Below are 23,049 nucleotides of genomic sequence, written 5' to 3'. Positions count from 1 at the left end.
CCCCCAGACTCCCCATCATCCCTGGAGACAGAGCTTATGACTCCACCCCTTTCCTATCCATCCTCACTGCTCTCCCCTGTCCACTCTCCTCATCTTCTCCCGGTTGCAGTCACACTGGCCTTCCAGCTATTCCTGAAATGCACTACGACTGCTCCCTCCCCAGGGCCTTTGCACTTGCTGCTCCTTCTAAACAGGAGGCTCTGGCCCAGATATCCACAGAAGCTCTCCCTTTCCTCCTTCAAGTCTTTGCTCAAATATCCTCTCCCTAAAGAGGTCCTCCCAGACCACTGTTGCTAAAATAGCGCCCTCCTCTTCCCCTATATCCTGCTTTATTTTTCTCAGCAGCACTTAGTACACACGGTCTCAAGCTTGTCTCCCTCAATGTGATGAAAGAAAAGGGGCTGTGATTGCTTTGTTCTTTTATTTTTTATTTATTTATTTATTTATTTTTGGCTGTGTTGGGTCTTCGTTGCCGCACACGGGCTTTCTCTAGCTGCGGTGAGCGGGGGCTACTCTTCATTGCGGTGCGCAGGCTTCTCTTTGCGGTGGCTTCTCTTGTTGCGGAGCATGGGCTCTAGGCACGTGGGCTTCAGTAGTTGTGGCATGCGGGCTCGGTAGTTGTGGCTCGTGGGCTCTAGAGCACAGGCTCAGTAGTTGTAGCACACGGGCTTAATTGCTCTGCGGTATGTGGGATCTTCCCGGGCCAGGGCTCAAACCTGTGTCTCCTGCATTGGTAGGCGGATTCTTAACCACCGTGCCACCAGGGAAGCCCACTTTGTTCTTTACTGTATGTGTAGCACCTAAAACTATGCTTGGCATATAATAGGTGCTCAGTAAATATGTATTGGATGGATGGATGGATGGATGGATAGATGGAGTTAGTTTCATTTCATGCCACTTTCCCCCTCACTCCCCACCCTCCAACCAAACTCACTGGCCTTGCACTTCCTCAACATATCCAGCTAGTTCCCACCTCAGGGCCTTCGTCCTGTGCATTCCCTCTGCCTGGACTCCCCTCCCTCCCATGCCCTCCTCTACCCCACTGGCTTCTTCTTATCTTCCAGTGGATGTGGGCTGGGTTGTCACTCCCCAAGCAGCCTTCTCGGACCTCCTCAGCTGGAATAAGTCCCACTCCCTGAATCCCCTCTGGATGTACCTCAGTCCCTCCACAATCGGTGATTGGCTTGTTTGTTTACTATTTACTTGTTTGTTCTAAAGCACATTTGATGTCAAAAAGAAAATGTAGAAACCACAAAGGAGCAGAGAAATAAACAGGAGGGAAGGAAGGGAGGAAGGAAGGGAAGAAGGAAAGAGAGATTACCCTAATATTACAACTCAGAGACATGCACTGTTGACACACAAGTTACAGTTTTCCAACCCTCCAATCCTTGTCTCTGCTGAGACACAGGAAATTACACACACACACACACACACAGACACATGTAACAGAGGCAGAAACAAATACGCATAAAAACCACATATATAGACATAGAAGTACATACACGCACATGCATGTATACAAGTCATATTTTACATTCTGTTTTACAACTTTTAAAACCAGAACAGTATAATGTGAACATCTATCAATGAAATGTCCTCCCGTAGCCCTTTTACTGGCTCTTGGGTCTCTCAGTGGACAGCTTGTGGTAAGGTACGTGGACAGTGCCCCCTCCTGGGGTATCTGTGCTCTTTCCAGTTTTCCCACAAGTTTAACCAGAGCTGCCTCGAATATCCTTATAGCTGGATCTCTGCCCATCTTTGACTATTTCCTAGAAGTGAAATTGCTGGACCAAATAGTATAGTTTTTAAAAATCTAAGTGATACGATGGAATAAAAGATTAAAACCATTCCTATTTATCCCTAGCGAATGAGAATGTCCTGTTTATTGCCCCCTATCCCCACTCGGGGCTCCTGCCCAGAGGTAATGGCCGTCAGCCGTGGAGGGTCTTAGCCCTCCAGTCTCCTGGTCCTAAGCATTCACATATACATATGTGAAAGCCCATCGAGTTTTGCTGAGAATCTGTTCGCACGTATGAATACACACTGTTCTTCACTTGCTTTTCTCACCTAATGATGTATATTAGAGCTGGTTCCTGTTTGGTACATAGGTCCACCTGTTTTTTTTATTTTTGTCTTTTATGTTTTCTTTTTTTGTCTTCTTTTTACACCTGATATTTTTAAGAGTTGCATATGGTATTTATTCTATGGTATGGGTGTCACAGTCATTCATTGTAAATAATGAAATGATCCAAAAGTACAGAGAATATTGCACATTCTCACGTACCCACCACCCAGATTTCAGACATGTTACACATTTTGTCATACTCACCTCTGATTTTTTTGAAATGAAACATTGTAGAAATAAATAGCTGAGGCCCCCCTTGGGGACTCTCTACCCTCCAGGGAATCACACGGATGACGTCCCTGTGTGTCCTTCTTGCCTGTGTGTGTCAATAATTCTTATATAGTATGTTTTATAGGCCTTTAAATTTTCCATAAATGGTATTCTGACATATGTATCCATCTACAATTTGCTTTTTTATAACTCAACATTCTTATTTTTTTAGCTAAATAAGTGATCTGTTTTTGCAATGTGTTGCCAAATTGCTCTTCAGAAACATAAACATATAATCCCCAGCAGCATGTGAATACTTTCACCAAAAACTGGGTCGTATGAGCTTAAAATACACACACACTTAAAACAGTTTACCTCTCTCTTGAAATTTTTGCTAATTTGATAGATGGAAACAAACAAACAGAACCTCCTTGTTCTCTTAGGAGAATTTCTGCGCTTCTTTGCAAGGTTGAGGCAGAGCCAACGGCGTGGTTGGGAGTGTGCTTGCCGGACCCTGGCTGCCCAGGTTCAGTTCCTGACTCTGCCACTACCCTTCTGAGTGACCTTGGGCAAGTCACTTCACCTCCCTGAGCCTCAGTGTCCCCTCCTGTAAAATGAGTATAATCTCACCTACCTCACAGGGTTGGTGGGAAAAGCACTTAGAAAGTAGCCCCAGGAGAGATGCTATTGTTAGTTTCTGGCCGTGGCTTTCTCCTTTGTGAATACGTGATTGGTATCCTTAGCTCGTTTTTTCTTGAAATGGAGACATCGAATTGTAATTCCTGAAGGATGCCCAGGCTCACTCTGCCGCCTCCACCCCCAGGGGGAGTTTTTCAGGCTGGCCCACCGCAGGCCCCCTCCCTTTGCCCCGCCGGCGCTGACCCTTCCCACCAACCACAACCGCATGGTGTACCTGGGCATCTCCGAATATCTTTTCAACACGGCCGGGCTCGTGTATCAAGAGGCTGGAGTCCTGAATCTGACCCTCAGCAACGACATGGTAAGGCCAGGTGGAGGTAGATGTGTGAAGCGCTCTGGGCTCAGAGTGCAGTAGACGGTCTGGATCTGAGTCTTGGTTCACAGTTGGGGAGATCAAGGTCTCGACTCTAGAGTCAACCAGACCTGAGTTCAAATCCCGGCTCCCCTCTTTTCCAGCTGGTGACCTTAGGTGGTTATTCAGCCTCTCAGAGCCTAGGTTTCCTCTATTTCCTCCAAAGGGGTTAAATGAGATATGAATGCTGGTGCAGCCCCAGCACAGGTTTATCAGCATGGAGGAAGTCCTCTGAATACTAACAGTAACAGCCAGCGTTGACTGAGTACTTGCCAGGTGTCGGTCTGTAATCCAGCCTTATCATCATATCGCCGTTATCGTCATCATCCTCATTGTATATTTGTGGCTGAGTCCTGCTCTGGGCCTCAGTTTACCCATCTGTAAAATGAGGAAATGACCATCTTCTCCAGAGTCTAGGGGCAACCTGATCCCACCCTGGTCACCACCCACACTGGGTTCCTCCTACGCTGCTCCCTGAAGGGATGCCAGATCCTCCCTCTCTGTAGAGGCACCAAAGGGATGCTGACCCCCACATGTCCCCCCTGTGGAAATAAAGAGAGACCACCCGAATGAGAACTCTTCAGGGCAAGGGAGTCAACTTCTATCAACTGCGTTTGGCAGAGACTCAAAGGCAGACAGGGGGCAGGAAAGCTTTATAGTGAAAAAAAGGGAGGGCTTCAGGTAGGCTCTTATGGAGGTTGTCGGTGCAGGGAAGCTGGAGGTGGGCTAACGGAAGCCGGGCATCCTATGTGATTGGTTTGAGGAGCATATTTGACTTTTTCAATACAAAAAATAGGGAAGCTGGTGGTCATTGATCATGCCCTGACCATTCTGGGTCGGCATTCTATTGTCATATGTGGTCTGGCCATGGTCTGTTTGTATATTCAGCCTCTCACCCCTCATATGGAATTTGCCCCCGAATCTATGACATAATCTTCCAAGATCCTTTTCTCTTCTTCTCTCGCTACAGTTTCCAAAGAAATCCAAGTTCTTCCTGACGACAACATTCTTTGGAACCCTCCTACCCCAGGTAAGAAAGGATCTGCTCCCCTTTAGGCAGGCCTGGGGGAGCTGAGGAGGACAGGCCTCTGCTGAGTGGCCTGCCGAGAGCGCCCCTCTCCAGATCCAGAGGCAACCCAGCCCGAGAGTATGGAAATAGCTTTGTGCAGCCCATCCCCAGTACAGAGAAAGGCTCCAAGCACCCACGTGACCAGGTGCGAGGGTAGATGCTGAGGGTTCATCCATTCAGCAAATATTCATTGAGGGCCCACCACATTTCTGCGGCCCTGTGCTGGGCATCCAGCAAAACAGACCATATCCCTGCCTTCCTGGAGCTCCAGTCCAGTGGAGAGAGAACATTATTGTCAGACACCCAGAACAATAAAAAAGAAAATGCAGACTGTGATAAGTGAAGCCAGCACTTATTGGCTGAAGTTGATGAGGTCACTTCAGACAAGGCAGCGGAGGAAGGCCTCTCAGTCTGCTTGGGCTGCCATAAGGAAATGCCACAGACCAGCTGGCTTAAACAACAGAAATTTATTTCTCACAGTTTTGGAGGCCAAGAAGTCCAAGATCAAGGTGCCAGCAGATTCAGTTTTTGGTGAGGGCTCTCTTGCTGGCTTGTAGATGGCTGCCTTCTTGCTGTGTCCTCAGACGGCCTTTCCTCTGAGCACATGGAGAAAGAGCAAGAAAGCTCTGGTGTCTCTTCTTATTAGAACAGTAATCCTGTTGGACCAGGCCCCAGTCTGATAACCTCATTTAACCTTAATTACTTCCTTAGGGCCCCATCTCCAAATACAGCCACACTGGGGGTTAGGGCTTCAGTATATGAATTTGCAGGGGGCAGTGGGGGGGCCGGGGAGACACAAACTTTCCGTCCATAATGGCCTCTTCGGTGGTGGCACTTCCAGAAATTTCTATACAAGAGGTACTGGTGTAGAGGAGTGACTGGTAGGGAGCCAGGGGAATTGTCTTGAAGCTTCATTTGCATAACAATAGCATTCCTTTTACTCAGACTGTGAGTTTACCTGGGGGAGGATTGGAGGCTAGCTGAGATGGGGGTGTTGCCAAAGCTCTCCTCTGCTCCCCCTTGAAGCCACCACTGCTCTCTAGACTTGAAGGAAGGAAAAGAGCGAAGCTAGGGAAGAATACAGGACAAGCATTCAGGGAGAGGGAACAGAGAGTGAAAGGGTTTCAGATGGGAAGAGAGCAGGTCATATTTGAGGAAGAGAAGTCCCTTGTGGCTGGAGTTAAAGGGCAAGAGGTAGAAGCATGGGGCGTGAGGTTGGCAGGGTACCAAGTGCTGAATTATGCAGTCTTTACGATTTATTCCAAAAGCAATGGGAAGCCATTGGTGGTGTTTATGCAGGACCAGGACAAGATTGGATTTAGAAACATTTTAATAAAATTGCCCCTTTTTTTGGTTGTCCCCGCTGGGGGCTGCAGGTGGCTAAGATGTTCCCTGACATGAAGATGCAGCTCCTCATCTGGGCCCCCTCCCCACCGAACGTCGCCGTGTGCCCCACTGGCCTTGACCTCACTTTTTCCCTGGATACCCAGGCCGTTGCTGTCCTCCCAGACTCCTCCTTGGCCCCCCTCTTCCTGCTTGGGATGGTAAGCTGCTCCCGGGTGAGAGCAGATGGGGAGCCCTGGACAGGGCCAAGAGCATGGCCCTCAGAGTCAGAGGGACCAGTGTGAGTCCTGCCCAGACTCAAACCTGGACTGTGTGTTTCCAGGGCCTGAGACTGGAGCCACTGTCCTACTGCTTCTGACTTCTACCGGCATTCATTCATTCCGTTGTTCGTTCCGTTGTTGGCTTGAAATATGCGTACTATTTCCAATTCATTCACTTGTATCTTTGGTCATTCAATTATGTATTTGTGGATTTGTTCATTCATTTATTCATTCAATTATTCATTTGACTGCTATCTTGAAATATACTATATCTTTGCTGGTTCATACATACATTCATCTATTCCATTATTCATTTACTTATACCTTTGTTCAATTGATCATTCATTTGTATATTTGTTTGTTCATTCATTCCTTTATCATTTATTCATCCATGCATATCTTTATTCTGTCCTTTGTGAGTTTAATCCTTCACTTATTCAAGTATTTATTCCATGATTGACTCGTGCATTCATTCATTTGATCACTCTGTCACACCGCAAACATTTGGTGGCACCCACTCTGGCAACTGAAGGTGAGGGCCAGATTCTCCCCACCAGGAGGTACTCAGGTCTGCCCAGTCTCAGGCTGAGGCCCATTTTCCCCACTTTGCAGATTCAGTGGGTTCTGAGGGGGTTGCCCAAGGCCACACAGACAGTAGGCAGGAAAGCTGAGGTTGGGAGTCTTGGTTTCCTGACTCAGTAAACATTCGTTGTATGAATGAATGAATGAATGTCTGTGAGAATAGGACTGGCCTGGACTCCAGCCCCACAGCCTGTCTCCCACAGTCCACGGGAGTGGCCTGGGAACGCTGAAATGGTCTCAGAAGCAGGGGGAGAAAATGGTAATTGGTTGACAGGCCAGGACTCATCAACAAGCACAAAGTTTGCAAAAGGAAGAGTCCTCTCCTCCGTGGGTCCCTCAGGTCTGACCCAACAATGAGGGCTCCGCTGCCGAGCCTTTGTGAAGCTTACCTTCCGGTCTTGGAGGCTTCGCAGAATCCCCAGCCCCTGGGTCAGGGGCCTTCACTTCCTGGATTGTTTCTTTGCAGAACATGAACATTTCTGTGGATATTCGTGCCAGGTCCAACAGACTTGTTGGAGAGCTCAAGCTGGACAAGTAAGTGGGCCTGTGGGCAAGCGAGGAGGGGGCTGCCCATCTGTTCTTGGTGCCCGTGGGCTAGCAATGACCTTACAGTGTGCCAAGCTTTCCTGTTCATCCATCCCATTTAAGTCTCAAACAGCGCATGGTGGGCACAATATCCGCATTTTGCAAGCAGTGAAACTGATGCTCAGAGATGAAGTGACCTGAGACCACACATTATAGGGTGACCGACCATCTCGGTTAGTCTGCAGTGTCCCAGTTTTAGCACTGAAAGCCCTGCAGCCCAGGTCACCCCCCGCCCCATCCTAGGTCCACTCATGGCTGGGCAGTGCCAGCTGATGAACGTGCTCCAGCCCCCAGCCACTCCACGTCCCTGGCCTTCCTTGGCACTTGGAGAACACTTCAACTTCTTCACACCCTTCCTTGGGACTTCATCAGCCATCTCCTGCTGGGAGACCCTGGAATCCGTGCCTGGGTTGGAATCCCAGCAGAGGAGGTTGTGGTTAGGGATGTGGGCTCTGAGGTTGAGCCTGTTGCCTTGGAAACACAGTCACCTTTGGCAAGCACTGAACTCTCCAAACTTCAGCCAGTTTCCCTGGCTGGTAAAATAAGCCCAATAACTGTTCTTTGCCAACAGCATCATTTTGAGGGTGACATGAGGTATTAATATGTGTTGCAGTGCTTAGAACACTTCGAGGGATACAATAAGCACTCAGTAAGCAAGAGGAAAAGAGAAAGACAGAGGGGCACACAGAAAAAGAAAAAAAAGAAAAACCAGAAATGAGGGAGAGTCAGAAAGAGACAGAGAGACAGAGAGAGACAAAGGGAGGGAGGGAGAGACGCAGAGAAAGAGAGAGTGAGAGCAAGACAGACAGACAGATGGAGAGACACATTAACAGGAGAGACAGAGAGACACAAAAGGAGGAAAGAGGAGAGAGAGACAAGGAGATACACAGAGATCAGGAGTGAGGGAGACGCACAGAGTCGATACGGTGACCCCCGCATTCCAACCTGGCGTCTACATCTTCATCACTTTCACACTGTTTAAACTGAGTCTTGCCCCGCATTCCTCCCCATTTCTGCCTTCTCTCTGGCACAGAGCTGTCCTTCTTAACCTTGAGTTTGGCTCCTGAGGTTCACGTGCTGCTTAATTCTCCTGGCATCATTTTGGCAAGTGTTACTGCTTTAGAAACATGTGGATTTAATTTTCCTGGAAACACCCATGGGCCTCTCAAGTAGAGGAGCCGGGGAAAATAGAGCTGGGTGATGGCTGAACACAGACTTTCTAAAATATGCAGGGATGGGGGTGGTGAGAGTCCATAGGGCAAGAGTTTTCAAACTTTGTAGGGTATTGGAGACAACAAAAGCTTTGGCATCAGGGAGACCTGTCTGAAATTCTACTTGGCTGATTGCTAGCTGTATGACCTTGGGCAGATTGCTTGACTTTTCTGAGTGTCAAGGACCTCATCTGTAAAATGGGAGTGTGATGGCCCTTGGCTCTTGGGTATTACAGGAATTCAATGGGATAAAGCAACCAACATAGTGAATGATAGGGGTTCAATAAATAGTCATTTATTTACCTATCTCCTAGATCATTGTTAAGATGCCATAAAGTCTGTAAATATGGGATTGTTTATTGGCTCAAATAATTGAAAAGTCCAAGGGTTTCAGGCAAGGGTGGATCCAAGTGCTCAAATGATATCCTTACAACTCTGACTCCCTTGATCTCTTAGCTTTACTATCCCTTATTCTGGCTTCATTTCCCAGCAGGCTGTCACCAAGTGACGGCAAAAATTGTTACCAGCATCTCCCTAATTTTGCTGGAGAAAAGAGAATACCTCACTTCCAATATTTCCAGCAGAAGTCCTGGGACCAGCTCTCATTGGACCAGCATGGGCTAGAGGTCAATCCTTGAAGCAATCACCATGGCAGGGGAGATAGACTCTGCCCTTTGGCCATCCCACCCCAGAACCCAGCATTAATAATGTAGGGAATGGGTGACCATCCAAAAGGAAAAATCAGGGCGCTGTCACCATAGAAAGGGGGAATGGATACAGGATGGGAAAACCAGACAGCATCCACCAGAGTGGGCCCCTTCTCCCCAGCAACTGAACTCTAATATGAGTCAGGCTAATGGTGGTCTCAACTTCCCCCTCCTCTTCTCACAGGCTGCTCCTGAAACTGAAGCACTCAAACATCGCCCACTTCCCGGTGAGTCTGAGGCCGTTGATGGCTCCTTCCTTCCTCTGATCTTGAGATAACTGTCCTGAGGGCACCTGGGCTCATAGCATCATTTCAACAGACCACTGGTTCATTGCATATAATTTGCCTGTGAAGTAATGATGTGGGGAGCTTTGTGGGCACAGAGACCCGAGCTGGAATTGCTGCTCCAAGCTTACTAACTGTGGGCCTTGGGCAAGTCACTCCCCCTCTGTGAACTTTATATCTTCCCCACAAATCAGGGATAATCCTTTCCACCTGAGTTAGTGTGGTGAGTTTTAAATGGGCTTAAATGTGCATGGTCAGGTACAGAAAATCTGCTCAACAGATGTTTGTTGAATGAACAAGTTAATTACTTTATTGAGTACCTACTATGTGGCAGGCACTGTTCCCCAGGTGTGGGAATGTGCTGATGAATTAGACAAGAAAGTGACTTCTTCTAGAGCCTACATTGTAGTAGAGAAACAGACAATAAGAAATGAAGAAGATCATTTCAGTCAAGATCAATGCTATGAAAAACTAAGTGGAGGTGGGGTAGAAAGTGATGGGGGAGGTTAAGGGTTAGACCATGTGATCAGGGAAAGCCTCTCTGGGGAGGTGATATTTGGGCTGAAGGAGCCTGCAAGGTGAAGATCTGTTGCAGGCAGAGGGAATAGCAGGAGCAAAGGCCCTGTGGTGAAACAAGCTTGGAATGTTTGGGGAATGCAGAGAAACAGTGTGGCTGGAAAAAGCAAGTAGGGAGTGTAGAGAGGCAGGCAGGGGCTGGCTCACCTGAGCCTTCTGGACTAGAATAGGTTGTGTTCAAAGGGCAGCAAGAAGCTGCTGAACGTTTCATGCATGGAGTGACATGATCTGATTTATACTTTATAAAAGATGCCTCTGGCTGGGATGGGGGGAACGGATTACGGGGGATGAGAGTCAGACCATGTGGATCGTTGGGGAGGCAGGTGCATTTGCCCATGTGAGAGATGATGGAGGCTGGGTCTAGGCCAGGAAGAAGGAGAAAGATGGTGGATTGGAGACACACTTTGGAAGTAGAATTACAGCTTGGTGAGAGATTTGATGTGTGTGGTGGGGGAAAAGGCAATGAAGAATGACTCCTAGATTTTTGGCTTGAGCAGCTGGGTGAATGAATGGCAGAGTCACTTAGAGATTGAGTAGGGCAGGTGGGAGGGAGATGGCAGGTGTCTTGCCAGCCCAAGTAGATGATTCCACTACCCGGAATCACAGACTGTCATCAAATAGACTCACCCCTGCTGCTCCCCCATCACCACCCTCTGGCACTGGTGGGGAGTTGCCCCTGTAGATAGCAGGTCAAGTGTACTTCAACAGCCGACCTGAATGAGCATCGCTCTTGTGACTTCCATTAGAAGCCACAGTGTGCGAATTCTGTCCACAGTGTTTTACTGCACATGGCCCGAATCTTCCAGAGAGCCTCTTGCTAAACCTCTGGAGAACATTTCCTTAGATCTCTGAAATGCCCCCCAAGATTTCTACCGAGTGGGTGCCTTATAAGCCACCCAGCCCTGAAGTCAGTCCCAACATCCCCTCCAAATCCAATGGAAATCCAGCCAGCCATTTCCATCTGATAAGATTACAACAAACAGAAGGGCCCAAAGCACCTTCATTGTATTTTCATGGATTTACCGGTGCCAAGGCTCTCATGGTGGCAGCTGGACCCAGTCAGTAACTAACTTCTGCTTCCACAGAAAATAAAAATTTAAAGTTCCCAGATTCATGAGAAAAAGGGCACCACATTTGATGAGCCCAGGGAATTACAGTCTGGGGAAGGAAACTCAATTGTTCTAGAAACAAAAATGTACATATTTACAAGTTGTAAATGTCACCACTACAGGCAATCATCTTGAGGGTGTTACATTATTTCTGAATTTTTTTATTATAGCAAAAGCAAAACATACACATTATAGAAGAGTCAGAACCTACAGATTTGCAAAACAAAAAAAAAATAAAAATAAAAACCATTCCTGTTTTCACCACTTAATTAATAATTTGGAGTACATCCTTCCTGACTTTTTTCTATGAGTATTTAATAACAGAATGGAATTACATGGTTTCTGTAGCCTACTTTTTCTTTTTTAAAAAATTTTTATTGGAGTATAGTTGATTTACAATGCTGTATTAGTTTCTGCTGTACAGCAAAGTGAATCAGTTATACATTAGCCTGCTTTTTCTTACTCAAAAATATATCACGAAAAATTTGTGCTGATAATTATATAGCTACAATATCATTTTTAATAGGTGCATAGTATCTCTTAGTATCAAAGTGCCACCATGTTCCCCAGATGATTCCCCAATTGTTGGACGTGTAGGTTGCTGTTAATTTATTGTTTTGGTCCTATTTATTGCACTACTTCATTTCCTTAGGATAAATGCCTTAGAGGCATGTTTGCTGGCCCACCATGCACACACAGTTTTAAGGCTTTGGATGAACATTGCCGAATAGCCCTCCAAAAGTTTGAACTAATTTGCTCTCTAGCCCACAGTGTCTGAGCGGGTGCATTTTCTTATGCAAAGTTTTTCACATTTAAATACTCTGTGATGACCTTCCTTACCTCAGCCTTGCCCCCTACAGTCTAGAATGTGATTTGCATCTGGAACCTTTAAAGCAAAAGGGATCACTTTGGTGACCTTGATCAAGCTGCAGAGTTTTCGCGTCACCCTTGTGTCCATCTCTCAGCGGTTTTCCCAGCTGCGAGGTTGCTCTGGGTGGGAGGGAGGGTGACGGAGGACAGCTGATGCTACAGTGCCCTGATGTGCGTCCCATCCTCCTCCGGATCCCCAGGTTGAATTGCTGCAGAATGTCATGGACTACGTTGTGCCCACTGTCGTGATTCCCAAGATTAACAGTAAGGAGCTTTGGAGAAAGGATTGATTTTCAGTCCTGGGGAAGAGGCGGGGCGGGGGGTGGGGTTCGGTCCTGAAGCCACTGAATACCCAGCCCCAGTTGTGGTAGCTGGAGGTGTTGCCCTCAAATGAACCTCAAATGGCACCTGACCCAGAAAAGGGACGGGAAAAAGGGTTGAGTTCCTCCTATGTGCCCATCCAGCCTCTGAGACAGCCCCTAGAGACAGGGGATAGCAACGTCATCAGTTTTTGTAGGAGGAAATGGGAGATCAGAGAAGTTAAGTGATTGTTCCAGGTCACAGAGAAGGTGAGAGATGGAACTGGGATTGGATCCCAGCCCTGAAGCCAGAGCCCTAGGTCCTTTTCCAACTCCGAGAGAGAAGGACCAAGGAAGAAGGACGAACCTGGGCTAACGCTTCCACTCAGCTCACTCACTGGTGAAACCCCTGACCTTTGCAGAGCCAGGGGCAAGGGCACAAATAGAGGCCCACATGCTGTGTAACTAGAACACTTAGAAATTGTAAATGAAGACAACAAATTATTACATATAGACTCTGGCTTCTCCTCCTACCTTGACAAATGCAGCTTCCTAATGACCTGAGGGACCAGGTTGGAGTTTAGAATTCTCCAGAGTTTCACACCAGAATGTGGTGGGATGGGGGAGCTGGCCCCTGACCACAGCCCGTTTCTGGTTTCATCCTAAACATCGAGGGGCTTCATGTGCATATCCATCATATGTCCCCGGGGGGCCTCCACAGCCCAGCAAGCAGCCGCTCTGGCTGTCACTTGGGCTGGGCGTGCACCAGCAGTGCCGGCCACCCTCAGGAGGGTGGTCTTGGGGCTGAGGGGGCGGGAATTCACCTGTCCTGGGTGCTTGGAGCGCGGTGGAGGAGAGAGTGGGAGACTCCAGGCAGCCTCTTCACAGGTTTCTTCCCAGAGCCAGGCATGCCGGGCCAGGGGAGCTGCCGGCAGGCCGGGCTGGCTGTCTCGGATCCCTGCCCCTCCCTCCCTCTACCTCCCTCTTCCCTACAGAGGAGGTACCTTAACCTTAACCTCTACCTTAACCTCCAATGCAGAGAAGCTGCAGAAAGGCTTCCCTCTCCCGCTGCCCGCCTCCATCCAGCTCTTCAACCTGGTGTTTCAGCCTCACCAGGTGAGTCCCCAAGCTCTCCTTCGCCAAATCTCCCATCACAATAGCCACCTTCCTCCATGTCAGCTCTGGATCAAGCGCTTTCTACCCTTACAACAATCCCAGAGGGTGGGCGCTGTTACTAAACAGAGAACAGATGCTAAGACTCAGAAAAGCCACACGGCCATTACATGAAGTCCAAAGTCAAAGCCAGGTCCCTGCTTTTAACCATGGGCTGCACCACTCCCAACCTCCACTTGGTAAAAATGGAACTCATGTGGTGGCCCCAAAGCCTCTTTTATAAGGTGGATGCACTTAAATACTTGACAAATAGGTGTCACATGCCTTCCTTTGCATCCAGCATCCTTCAAGGCCCTGGGGTATAAAGTGCAGGGTCTGGCAGATTAAGATACCGGAATGGACGGCCTCCTCTTCCCTTTCCCTCAGCCTGACCCCCAACAGCATCTGACACTATTTTCCCCATCCATGGAATGCTTTCTTCTCTTAGCTTTGAAGATTCCCTCTCCTGGTTTTCCAGCCACCTCTCACTGGGCTGTTTGGTCTCCTTTGCTGGTTTCTCCTTCCCCTACCAGTGGGAGTTCTCCAGGGTTCCTGCCCCGGCCTCCGCCCTTCCCCCACTATTGCTTTCCCTGGTCACTTTCATCAACTCAGGCTCAACAGCCACCTTTGTGCCGCCCAGTGACCCGGCCGTGCTTCCAGTGTCTTCTACGTGCCCGAAGTGTACCTACGCTGGTTTCCTCGGTGCCTCCATCCTTAAACCCACTATGTCCCAACAAAGCTGATAACTCTGCAAGGAAAGCATCCCCCACTCTTACATTCCTTACCGCTGTCCATGGCTTCCTGATGACCCGGTGGCCCTCCTGGGAAACCTCCACCCAGCTTCCTCCCTCTCCCTCACCCCCAACATCCAGCCCATCAATCCCTGATTCTTTAAACTTAATGGGAGAACTACCAGGGCTAAGAGACAGTAGAGAAATAGCTGAGCGAGCAGAGGAAACGCATCCCCACGTTCCCCATGTTTTACCAAGTTCATCCTTAAAATAAAAAAATGACCCCATAGGCACAATTTAATTCCTTCATTTCTGAAAATCCTGAGTGAAGGGCAGGAAGGAGCAAAAGAGAAGTGGTTTTGCAACTTTGATTGCAAGGAGGGCTCCCTGGAGCTGCCAAGAGGCAGGGATGACAAGTGGAGGCCTTCCCAGCAGCCCGGGGGTCTCCACGTCTGAGAAGAGAACAGCTGGCAGAGAAGCTGCTGACAGATTCACGGGCCTTGGCAGCCACTGATGGGCAGACCCCAGGGGTGGGATGCCAGGTGCCCCCTGCCCCACTCACTCCTGCCTTTCTGTCAGCAGACAGGCCTGCTCCGCTCTCTCCTTCCCAACAGACAGGCTCCCAAAGTTTCCTTCTAAAAACCCAGCATACCCACATTCACAAATGAGGAGTACTCTTCTGGCTGATGACGGCCTTCTCATCTCTCCCCCAGGATTTCCTGCTGTTCGGTGCAGATGTCCGCTACGGCTGAAGTCCCCATGGGTGCTGGGGGCTGTCAATCACATCGCGAAGTGAGGGGCTGTCAGCATCCGCTCCTGACAGGCCCCATGGGGCACGGGCTGCCTCCCTCCAGGCTTCCCTCTCTAGCTCTTGACTCAGAGACTCTTGCAAACTTCCCTGAACTCAGATTCAGAAATGTTCTAAACATGGGAACCTTGTTCCTTGGAAAAGTGTGTGGTGTGTATTTTAGGGATTATGAATTTCTTTCAAGGGCTAAGGCTGCATGGACATTTCCTCCAGGAATTGCATTTCAATTGTAATCACAATATTTCTCTTTGTGCTTCACACAACATTAAAAAAACAAAAACCCTGTTTTTTCTGTGGAATTCTGTGTGATGGTATGGTTTCTTCTTGTTTTATGCCCATTCATTCGTTCATTGGCTGTACCCAGTGTGGCCAAGATACAATCACCTCTTTTTAGTTCTCTAATTAATTTCTTGAGTCCCCCACATGCCTTCCTTAGCAGAAACTCCCACTGTCCCTTTTTGAGGGCATCCTTCGTTCCACAATTCCCAAGAATAATCGGGGTTTACTTAGTCCAAAGGGAGTGGGTCTTCCTAACGTCAGGCAGAGGTCTGTAGAGTGGCTCTGTCCATTGGGCTGTTGTTCCTGCCACTGCCACATGCTGTCGCTGTTGAACAGTGATTCCGCACCGCCCATTGTCTTCCTGTGTAGTCATCTACCGCGGCTGTTGCTCCTGTCACCACCACGCGGGGTCGCTATTGAGCGCTTATCCTGCACAGCCCGTTTTCTCTGCCCCACACTTGGGCTCCACCTTGATGGCTCTTTTAGTCATGCTTTCCTGCCCAGCCATTGGGCTCAAAGCAGAGCACTTAGCCAGGGGACAGAGCCCTTTGGAGTTTTTAGTCAGTCACATTCTCAGCTGCAATTAACACTTCCCCAGGACTCTCCAGGCTGGTGTGGAAGCCCGATCACCAGCCCAGACTGTTGCTGGACTCTTGGTGAGTTTCCCTGGGGACTTTGGGCCATTTCCTGTCATGGAACATCAGGTGTGGCTATCTCAGGCCATTAGATGGGTCCTAATAGCGCTGTACTTGAAACTGGTTGAACATTCCTGGAAAGCCTCCTTAGCTGTTGACATTTGGTCTGAGACCAGAAGAATGAAGAAGAGCTTGAAGCAGGCAGTGGTGTACGGATGACATGACCAGATTTTGTTTTAAAATAATTTTTATGTGACTTCTGCAAACATTAGAAGGGCAAGAGTGGAAGTGGGTAGGCACAAATTAGGAGTCTGTTGTCCTTCAGACTTCATCCAGGCTGGTGCTAGTAAAAATGGAGAGAAATATTGCAGTGAGGAAAAGCAGATAAAAAACTTGTTTTAATTTTAAAAGAAAAATGTACATGCTTCTGCTAAGATCATTGATTCTCTGTTAAATGGAGGTAGAGACTCTGGGGCCACACAGGGGAAGGGAGGGACATTGATCAAGCACAGCACACTAATGATTTCATTTAATCCTCACAGCACTTTCCATCCCCCAGGGTGAGATTTGTTCAGTCCTTGTAGATTGAGTCACTCCCTGGATTACACATCTGGTCAGTGGCAGAGCTGGGATTCCTGCCTTTTATGTCGTCAGAGCCGATGCTCTTTCCACTGCTCCCAGATGTCCAAATCTTGCCTGTTTGGGGCTTGGCATATTGAAGGCAGGACTAATGGTTTCAGTTGCCTAGGCCGTGCACTGTAAAAAGGCACCAGGCTGAGGGAACAAAACCCTTTCTCTAATTTGTCCTCCAAGAGGGTGCACTTCTTCTGTTTGCCAAAGACTAATGGAGGCACTGAATAGGAACAGAAAAAAGCAGCTTGTTAGGCTGGAAGAGGGCGAATGGAGCACAGCATGGGATGAGGCTGGGAGGCCTTGAAGACTGTTAAGGACTCTGGATTTTGTTCCAGAAAATAAGGGAAGCCATTGGAGAGTTTTGAGCAGGAGAAGGACACAATCTAATTCACAATTTTTAAAGACCCCTCTGGCTGGGGTGGGAGCATAACAGATAAGTAAGGGCACATAACCCTGCTTTTTCCCACCCTCACTTCCTCTCTTTGGAGATGGTCAGGCCTTCCCACACCTACCCTCTACTTTCCAAAACATTCAGGCAGCCCCTGCCCCACTTTCTATAGAAAAAAGTGCAATTATTTCTTGGATCTAAAGACTGGTGAGTGGGACTTCCCTGGTGGTTCAGTGGTTAAGAATCCACCTGCCAATATAGGGGACACGGGTTCGAGCCCAGGTCCGGGAAGATCCCACATGCTGCGGAGCAACTAAGCCCGCATGCCACAACTACTGAGCCTGTGCTCTAGAGCCCGTGCTCCACAACAAAGAGAAGCCACCGCAATGAAAAGCCCGCACACCACAGCAAAGAGTAGTCCCCGCTCGCCGCAACTAGAGAAAGCCCATGCACAGCAACGAAAAGAAAAAAAAAGACTGGTGAGTGGAACACAGTGTGCCCTGGAGACCTCTTACTAATGGCTGAGAAATAGGCAGTTGTTTGGAGGTCTGATGTGAGGAACATCCCCCCAACACACTCCCAATTATCTGCCGCGCTGCGTACAAAACCACTTTTGGAGCGGCTTCTCCCTTCAGGCTAAGCACTGCTCACTCCAAATGATGGCTAATGGGTACAGGGTTTCTTTGTCGGGGGGGGGGGGTGCAGAAAATCTTCTGAAATTAGATTATGGTGAGAGTTGCACAACCCTGTGAATATATAGGGCTGGCCAAAAAGTTCGTTCGGGTTTTCCCATTAAAAACCTGAGCGAATTTTTTGGCCAACCCTATACTAAAACCCACTGAACTGTACACTTGAAATGGGTGGATGTTATGATACATGAAATATGTTGATAAAGGTGTTAAAGAAAAAAGAATTGAACTGTCCACTCTGGACTGCCTAAAATCTCATCATCAGAGCAGCTTCACTTCTGGTTAAGCATTGCCCGCTTGGGGCTCCTTTTGGCAATGCTGACTTAAATATGAAGGAGGGGTACCCTACAGGGGAAGAGAAGAAGAGGTGTCAACCCAACCGCTCTTGGGCTGCACAACTTTCCAAATGGTACTTAACCTCTCTAATCCTCTTTTTCCTCCTCTGAAAAGTAGAGGTAAAACCTTGCCCTCCTCTGTGGTGCGAGGTTGTTGTGAGGAATGAGTGGTACCATTGATGAGCTCATGCCATGGTGGTTAAAAGCAGAAGCTGTGGTCCCAGACACCGTGGATTCAAATCCCTGCTCTGCTGTTTACCAGCTGTGTGACCTTGAGCCATTAAGCCTCTGGCCTTCAGTCTTCTCATCTGTAAAATTAGGATAATAATACCCATCTCAAAGCGTTGTTATGAGAATCACATCTATGTGAAATCTGTGGTACAGTATCTGACAGGCAGTAATCAAAGTTGGCACTAAATATTAATAAACCCACTAATTCTCACTCTACTGTACGGACTATATCTGGCTTGCCACAGTTCTCTTCCCAGTGCCTGCCGTACGGGTGACACTCAATAAATAGTTATTTTTTAAATGATCTAGGATTTGAATCGAAAACCACTTTGTCATGATTTTCAAAGTCTGATCCAGGGCTGCCTGCCTGGTTGGGCCTGACCCCAAGAATCAGAACCACTGCCTGGCTGGAAATCTGGGTTCAGTGATGGATTCACTGTGTGGCTGGTCTTCCCTCCCTCCGTCTCAGCCTCCCCTTCTGTAAAAGCAAAGGCCCTCTGGACTTCCAGGAAAGGAATCCAATAAAGTGAACTCTGGCAAATATTAAAGAATCTTTTCTTGCTGAGACATTTTCATTTTAACAGAAGCTCCTTAGGGTCCCCAAAGCTATTAAGACCTGGTGAAATGAGGCTATGGCTCGGATTTTAGATGCTGCCAATTGCAGAGGCGGAGAAGGGGTGGAGGGAGACATGGGAGGGTTTTCAAGTTCCTTAGAGTTTCCCTGGGGTGAGAGGCTGTGTGCCCTCGTGGCCAGCCCTGCTTCAGTAGGTGACATCTCCTGGCATCCCAAGTAGGTGACACAATCTCAAACCACATTAGATCGGCACCGACGGTACTATTTTTTTTTTCTGTAAATCCACATGCCTCAGGGCTCACGCATGTGTGTGTGTGTGTGTGTGTGTGTGTTCATGCACACACATCACAGATCTGCAGGTGACTGGGTTGGGAGAGGGGGCAGCCATAGACATCAAACTCCAAAATGCCTACAGAGCTCCAAAAAGGCAGGTCTTCACGACATCCTTCTCTTCAACTAGAGCCGATGTGCTCTGGAGTGCAGGCACCATCATAGAAAACTGCCCCGAAAATAAGAGTGAACAGAGGTATAAAATCACTGAGCTTGGAGGGAACTTGGAGCCCACTTAGTCCATTGTTCTCAAAGTACGGTCCAAGATTGGCACCACCTGGAGCTTGTTAGAAAAGCAGAGTCTCAGCTCCCAAAGGAACGTGATGAATCAGAATTTGTATTTAACAAGATCCCTGGTGTATATATACATACCACAACTTCCTTATCCATTCATCCATCGACAGACTCTTGGGTTGTTTCCCGTATTGACTATTGTGAATAATGCTGCAATAAACACAGGGGTGCAGATATCTCTTCAACATCCTGTTTTCATTTCCTTTGCATATATATCCAGAAGTGGAATTGCTGGATCATACAGCAGTTCTATTTTTAATCTTTTGAGGGACTTCCATACTCTTTCCCTAGTGGCTGTACCAATTTACATTCCCACCAGCAGTCTACAAGCATTCCCTTATCTCCACATCTGGCATTTGTATATCTATACCCAATGGAATATTATTCAGCCATGAAAAAGGAGGAAATCCTGTCATTTGCAACAACATGGCCCTTGAGGGCATTATGCTAAGCAAAAAAAAAAGATAAATACTGTATGATATCGTTTATATGTGGAATCTAAAAGAGCTGAGCTCATAAAAATGAGAGTAGAATGGTGATTACTGGGAGCCTGGGGTGGGGAGGAACTGGGGAGATGATATTTAAGAGTCCAAACTTGGAAATAGTAGATAAATAAGTCCTGTAGGTCTAATGCACAGCATCGTGATTACAGACAACAATACTGTATCATAAACTTCCAAGTTGCTAAGAAACTAGATCTTAATTATTCCCACCACAAAAAAGAAATGATAATTGCGTGCTGTGATAGAGGTGTCAGCTAACGCTACAGTGGTGATCATACTACAATATATAAATACATCAAGTCAACACGTTGTACAGCTTAAACTTACCTGTCAATTATGTGTCAATGAAAATAAATTTTAAAATAAAATAAATAAATGAGATCCCTGGGATCCGAGGAACACTGTCCTTGTCCAACACCTTCATCTGCATTTGGAGGCAAAGTGAGGATCAGAGGGGGGCATGGCTTACCCCGTGTCACACAGCCCATCAGGAGCAGAGCCTAGACAGGGACCCAGGCTTCCTTGCTGCCAGTGTATCACGTGTTCTGGCTCTGTGTTTCGACACACCCTGCTTCCTTCTCTTGGACGGCTCTTGGCTCTCTCCTCTGCAAAACCACGTGTGACCTTCAAGATCCAAGAGGATGTCACCTCCCTATGGAAGGTGGCCCCCAGAGACATCCTTGGTGGCAGAGTGAGGGTTGCTGTGTACTTTTAGTTCTGTCTCACAGGCTACTGTTCCCGCACAAGACCTGTTCAGACTTTGGAAAAGAATTCAGAGCTCTCCAGGAGAGGAAGGCATTTGCTACAAAAGGTCAATAACAGAAGAAATACTCAGTGTACCAACTGTGTCAATCAGGGTCTAGGCAGGAAATCAGAATCCAGCTCAGATGGTTCTTGGGATTCGAATGAAGGGGCTATTTATAGAGCTGGGGGATAGGCTTAAGGAAACCTGTGAAGGATGGGAGGCCCCCAGGAACCAGCCTCCCTAGGCTTGAAGCCACAAAGAAAGCAGTCGGGGTGTCCCAGCCTCGGGGGGAGATGGGGAGGCTGGAGCCAAGGGCGAGAGGAGTGTCAAGAGTGATGCAACCACGGCCAGACCTAAAATCCAAAGCAAGGAGGAAGCAGGGAGAAGTGCCCTGACCCTCCTCTCTTCCTGACCTCCGACCTTCTGCCGTGCTGGCCTTTGGCTGAGCCCAACTACAGATGAGAAAACTGAGTCAGCGTGCCCAAGGTCACCCAGTGGGTGAGCCAGGATTCAAACCCAGGCCACCTGGTCCCAGCATCCATGCCCTTAACCTTTCACTTTTCCGATTTATGTTCATTCACTCAATTATCTACTATGTGCTGCTCCGTATTCCAGGCACTGTGGTTTCCAAATTCTGGGTTTTCCAAATTCTTTTCTAGACTTTTGTAATCAGAACACAGTAAACACCGTTCCTGTTAAAAGGGAGAGCGTTTTCTCTGCTGTAGGACTTGCTGGTGAGGGAGTGACAGCGGCTTTGACTTTCGTGGAGGTGGATGGACAGAGTGGTAGGAGAAAAGTCCAGGGGTTCTGACCAGTGTTGGATTCATGCTGCTCCCAGGGGCCTCTGCTGGGTCCTGGGTCACGAGCAGGGACCTTGACCTGGGGGTGGGCACCTGTGGCGGTGGAGGCCGGGCCTGGGCCCATGGGGCACGCTGGCCAGCCGGGGAAGTTCTAAGGTCCAAAGCTCACTGCTATGGGAACTCCTGCCCCTGTAAACAGCCCCCAGCCTGGACATTCTCAGAACTCTGCCAGAGGAAGAGTGACATCTGTGTCCCCATGAGATCCCCACTCTCTAGACTGTCCTCCCTCGTCTCCAAGCTGGAAGGGCCCATGGGAGTCACCTGCTCTGTCCCCCTCATTTTACAGAGGGAAACTTAGGCACAGGAGGAAACAAGGCTTGCTGAGGGCCCCATGGCCAGGCAGAAGCCAGATCGGAAACTTGGTTTCCCGGCTCCCAGCCCAGCGCCCCTCCCCACCTCCGCAGGCAGAGTCCAGGGAGCAGATGCCGCCAGGCACACTGCTGCCAGGCTTTTGTCCTTGTTCTTTGCTGGCCTGGAATGGCTCTTCCAAAGGCCACCTCCTCCTCATCCTTAGGGTCCCAGCTCAGCATGTCACCTCAGAGAAGCCTTCTCTGACCATCGCTTTGTAATGGCATCTCACAGATCCGGGTTCAAACCCCTGCTGGGTGACTATGGCTTAATCACTTCACCCCTCTGAGCCTCAGTTTCTTCAGCTCAAAACGAGACTTCAATACTCACCATAAAAGGCTGCTGCAGGGCCGAGAGGGGGTGTGGCGTAACCAGCATGGTGCCCCGCACATAGTAGGTGCTCAATAAATGCTGCTTTCCTGCCAGTTCCCACCCAAAGCTGGAAGGATCACAGGATTCACAAGGCTCAGCCCTGCCCTCAGGAGCACTCAGGCTACTTGCAGGGGGATTGGGGGTTGGGACACAGGACCCGAAAAACCTCAGCCTGATGGACAGAAACAATAGGACACAGAGGAGCAGAGAGGCCCCAGTGTGGGCTTCCCTGCGCTCAGCGTGGGAAGTTCTGATCCCAGCCCCAAATCCAGTGCCTTTTATGACCCACTGGGAAGAAACCCTGTTACTCCTGCCACAGTCAGTGTGTTGAGGCAGTCCAAAGACCCACCCAATTTCGAGGTGAAGACACAGAGACCCTACTTTTCGATGGAAAGAGTATCAAAGAATTTGTGGACATATTTTTAAAGTACCACAATTACAGAAAAGCAGAGAGCGGTTAATACTATGATGGAGAAAGTGCAAAGGTTTCTGGGATCTCAGAGGAGGACCTTCCTCTAATCCAGGGAAATATGGAGGTGATCGGGGAAGGCTTCCTGGAGGTGGGGGCAAGACAAAACTCACGAATATAGGGAGTCCTTGGGAGGTGAGAGATCCCTACATATTAAGCACAATCCCTACTATAAATTTTGTTTCCCAAAATAAAATTTTATTTTCTTTACTTACTGCAAATACAATATATCCCAAGAAAATAAAAATTGAAATACCAGCAAACAAAAAGGTTTTCAAAACACCCATAGTCCTGCCCATCCAACCAGAAACAATCCCTCATAACTCCTTGCTAAGAATTTTCTAGACTGGCAAACGTGAGAATAGAACAAAGAAATAGAACTCCACCCTAT

The 23,049-nt window shown here is 48.3% G+C and overlaps 1 protein-coding gene and 1 long non-coding RNA gene across 2 annotated transcripts in view; one reads left to right on the top strand and one right to left on the bottom strand.

Moving 5' to 3' along the window:
* Window positions 1–15,272, top strand: part of LOC309645273 (bactericidal permeability-increasing protein-like) — a 34,344-nt gene extending 19,072 nt beyond the window's left edge. The window contains exons 9-16 of the mRNA XM_082430215.1: window positions 3,159–3,335; window positions 4,357–4,416; window positions 5,832–5,999; window positions 7,108–7,175; window positions 9,329–9,371; window positions 12,184–12,247; window positions 13,322–13,398; window positions 14,879–15,272. Of these exons, the coding sequence (XP_082286341.1) occupies window positions 3,159–3,335; window positions 4,357–4,416; window positions 5,832–5,999; window positions 7,108–7,175; window positions 9,329–9,371; window positions 12,184–12,247; window positions 13,322–13,398; window positions 14,879–14,917 (696 nt within the window). The 3' untranslated portion in view covers window positions 14,918–15,272. The remainder of the gene's footprint in view (window positions 1–3,158; window positions 3,336–4,356; window positions 4,417–5,831; window positions 6,000–7,107; window positions 7,176–9,328; window positions 9,372–12,183; window positions 12,248–13,321; window positions 13,399–14,878) is intronic.
* LOC309645412 overlaps window positions 1–23,049 on the bottom strand; it is a 280,748-nt gene that overhangs the window by 108,991 nt on the left and 148,708 nt on the right. The gene's annotated exons all lie outside the window — the stretch shown is intronic.

The sequence above is a fragment of the Balaenoptera physalus genome (genome assembly GCF_965194825.1).
Source record: "Balaenoptera physalus genome assembly, chromosome: 16".
NCBI lineage: Eukaryota > Metazoa > Chordata > Mammalia > Artiodactyla > Balaenopteridae > Balaenoptera > Balaenoptera physalus.
Note: the sequence above shows the minus strand (reverse complement) of the source record. Positions and strands in the feature narration are given on the sequence as shown.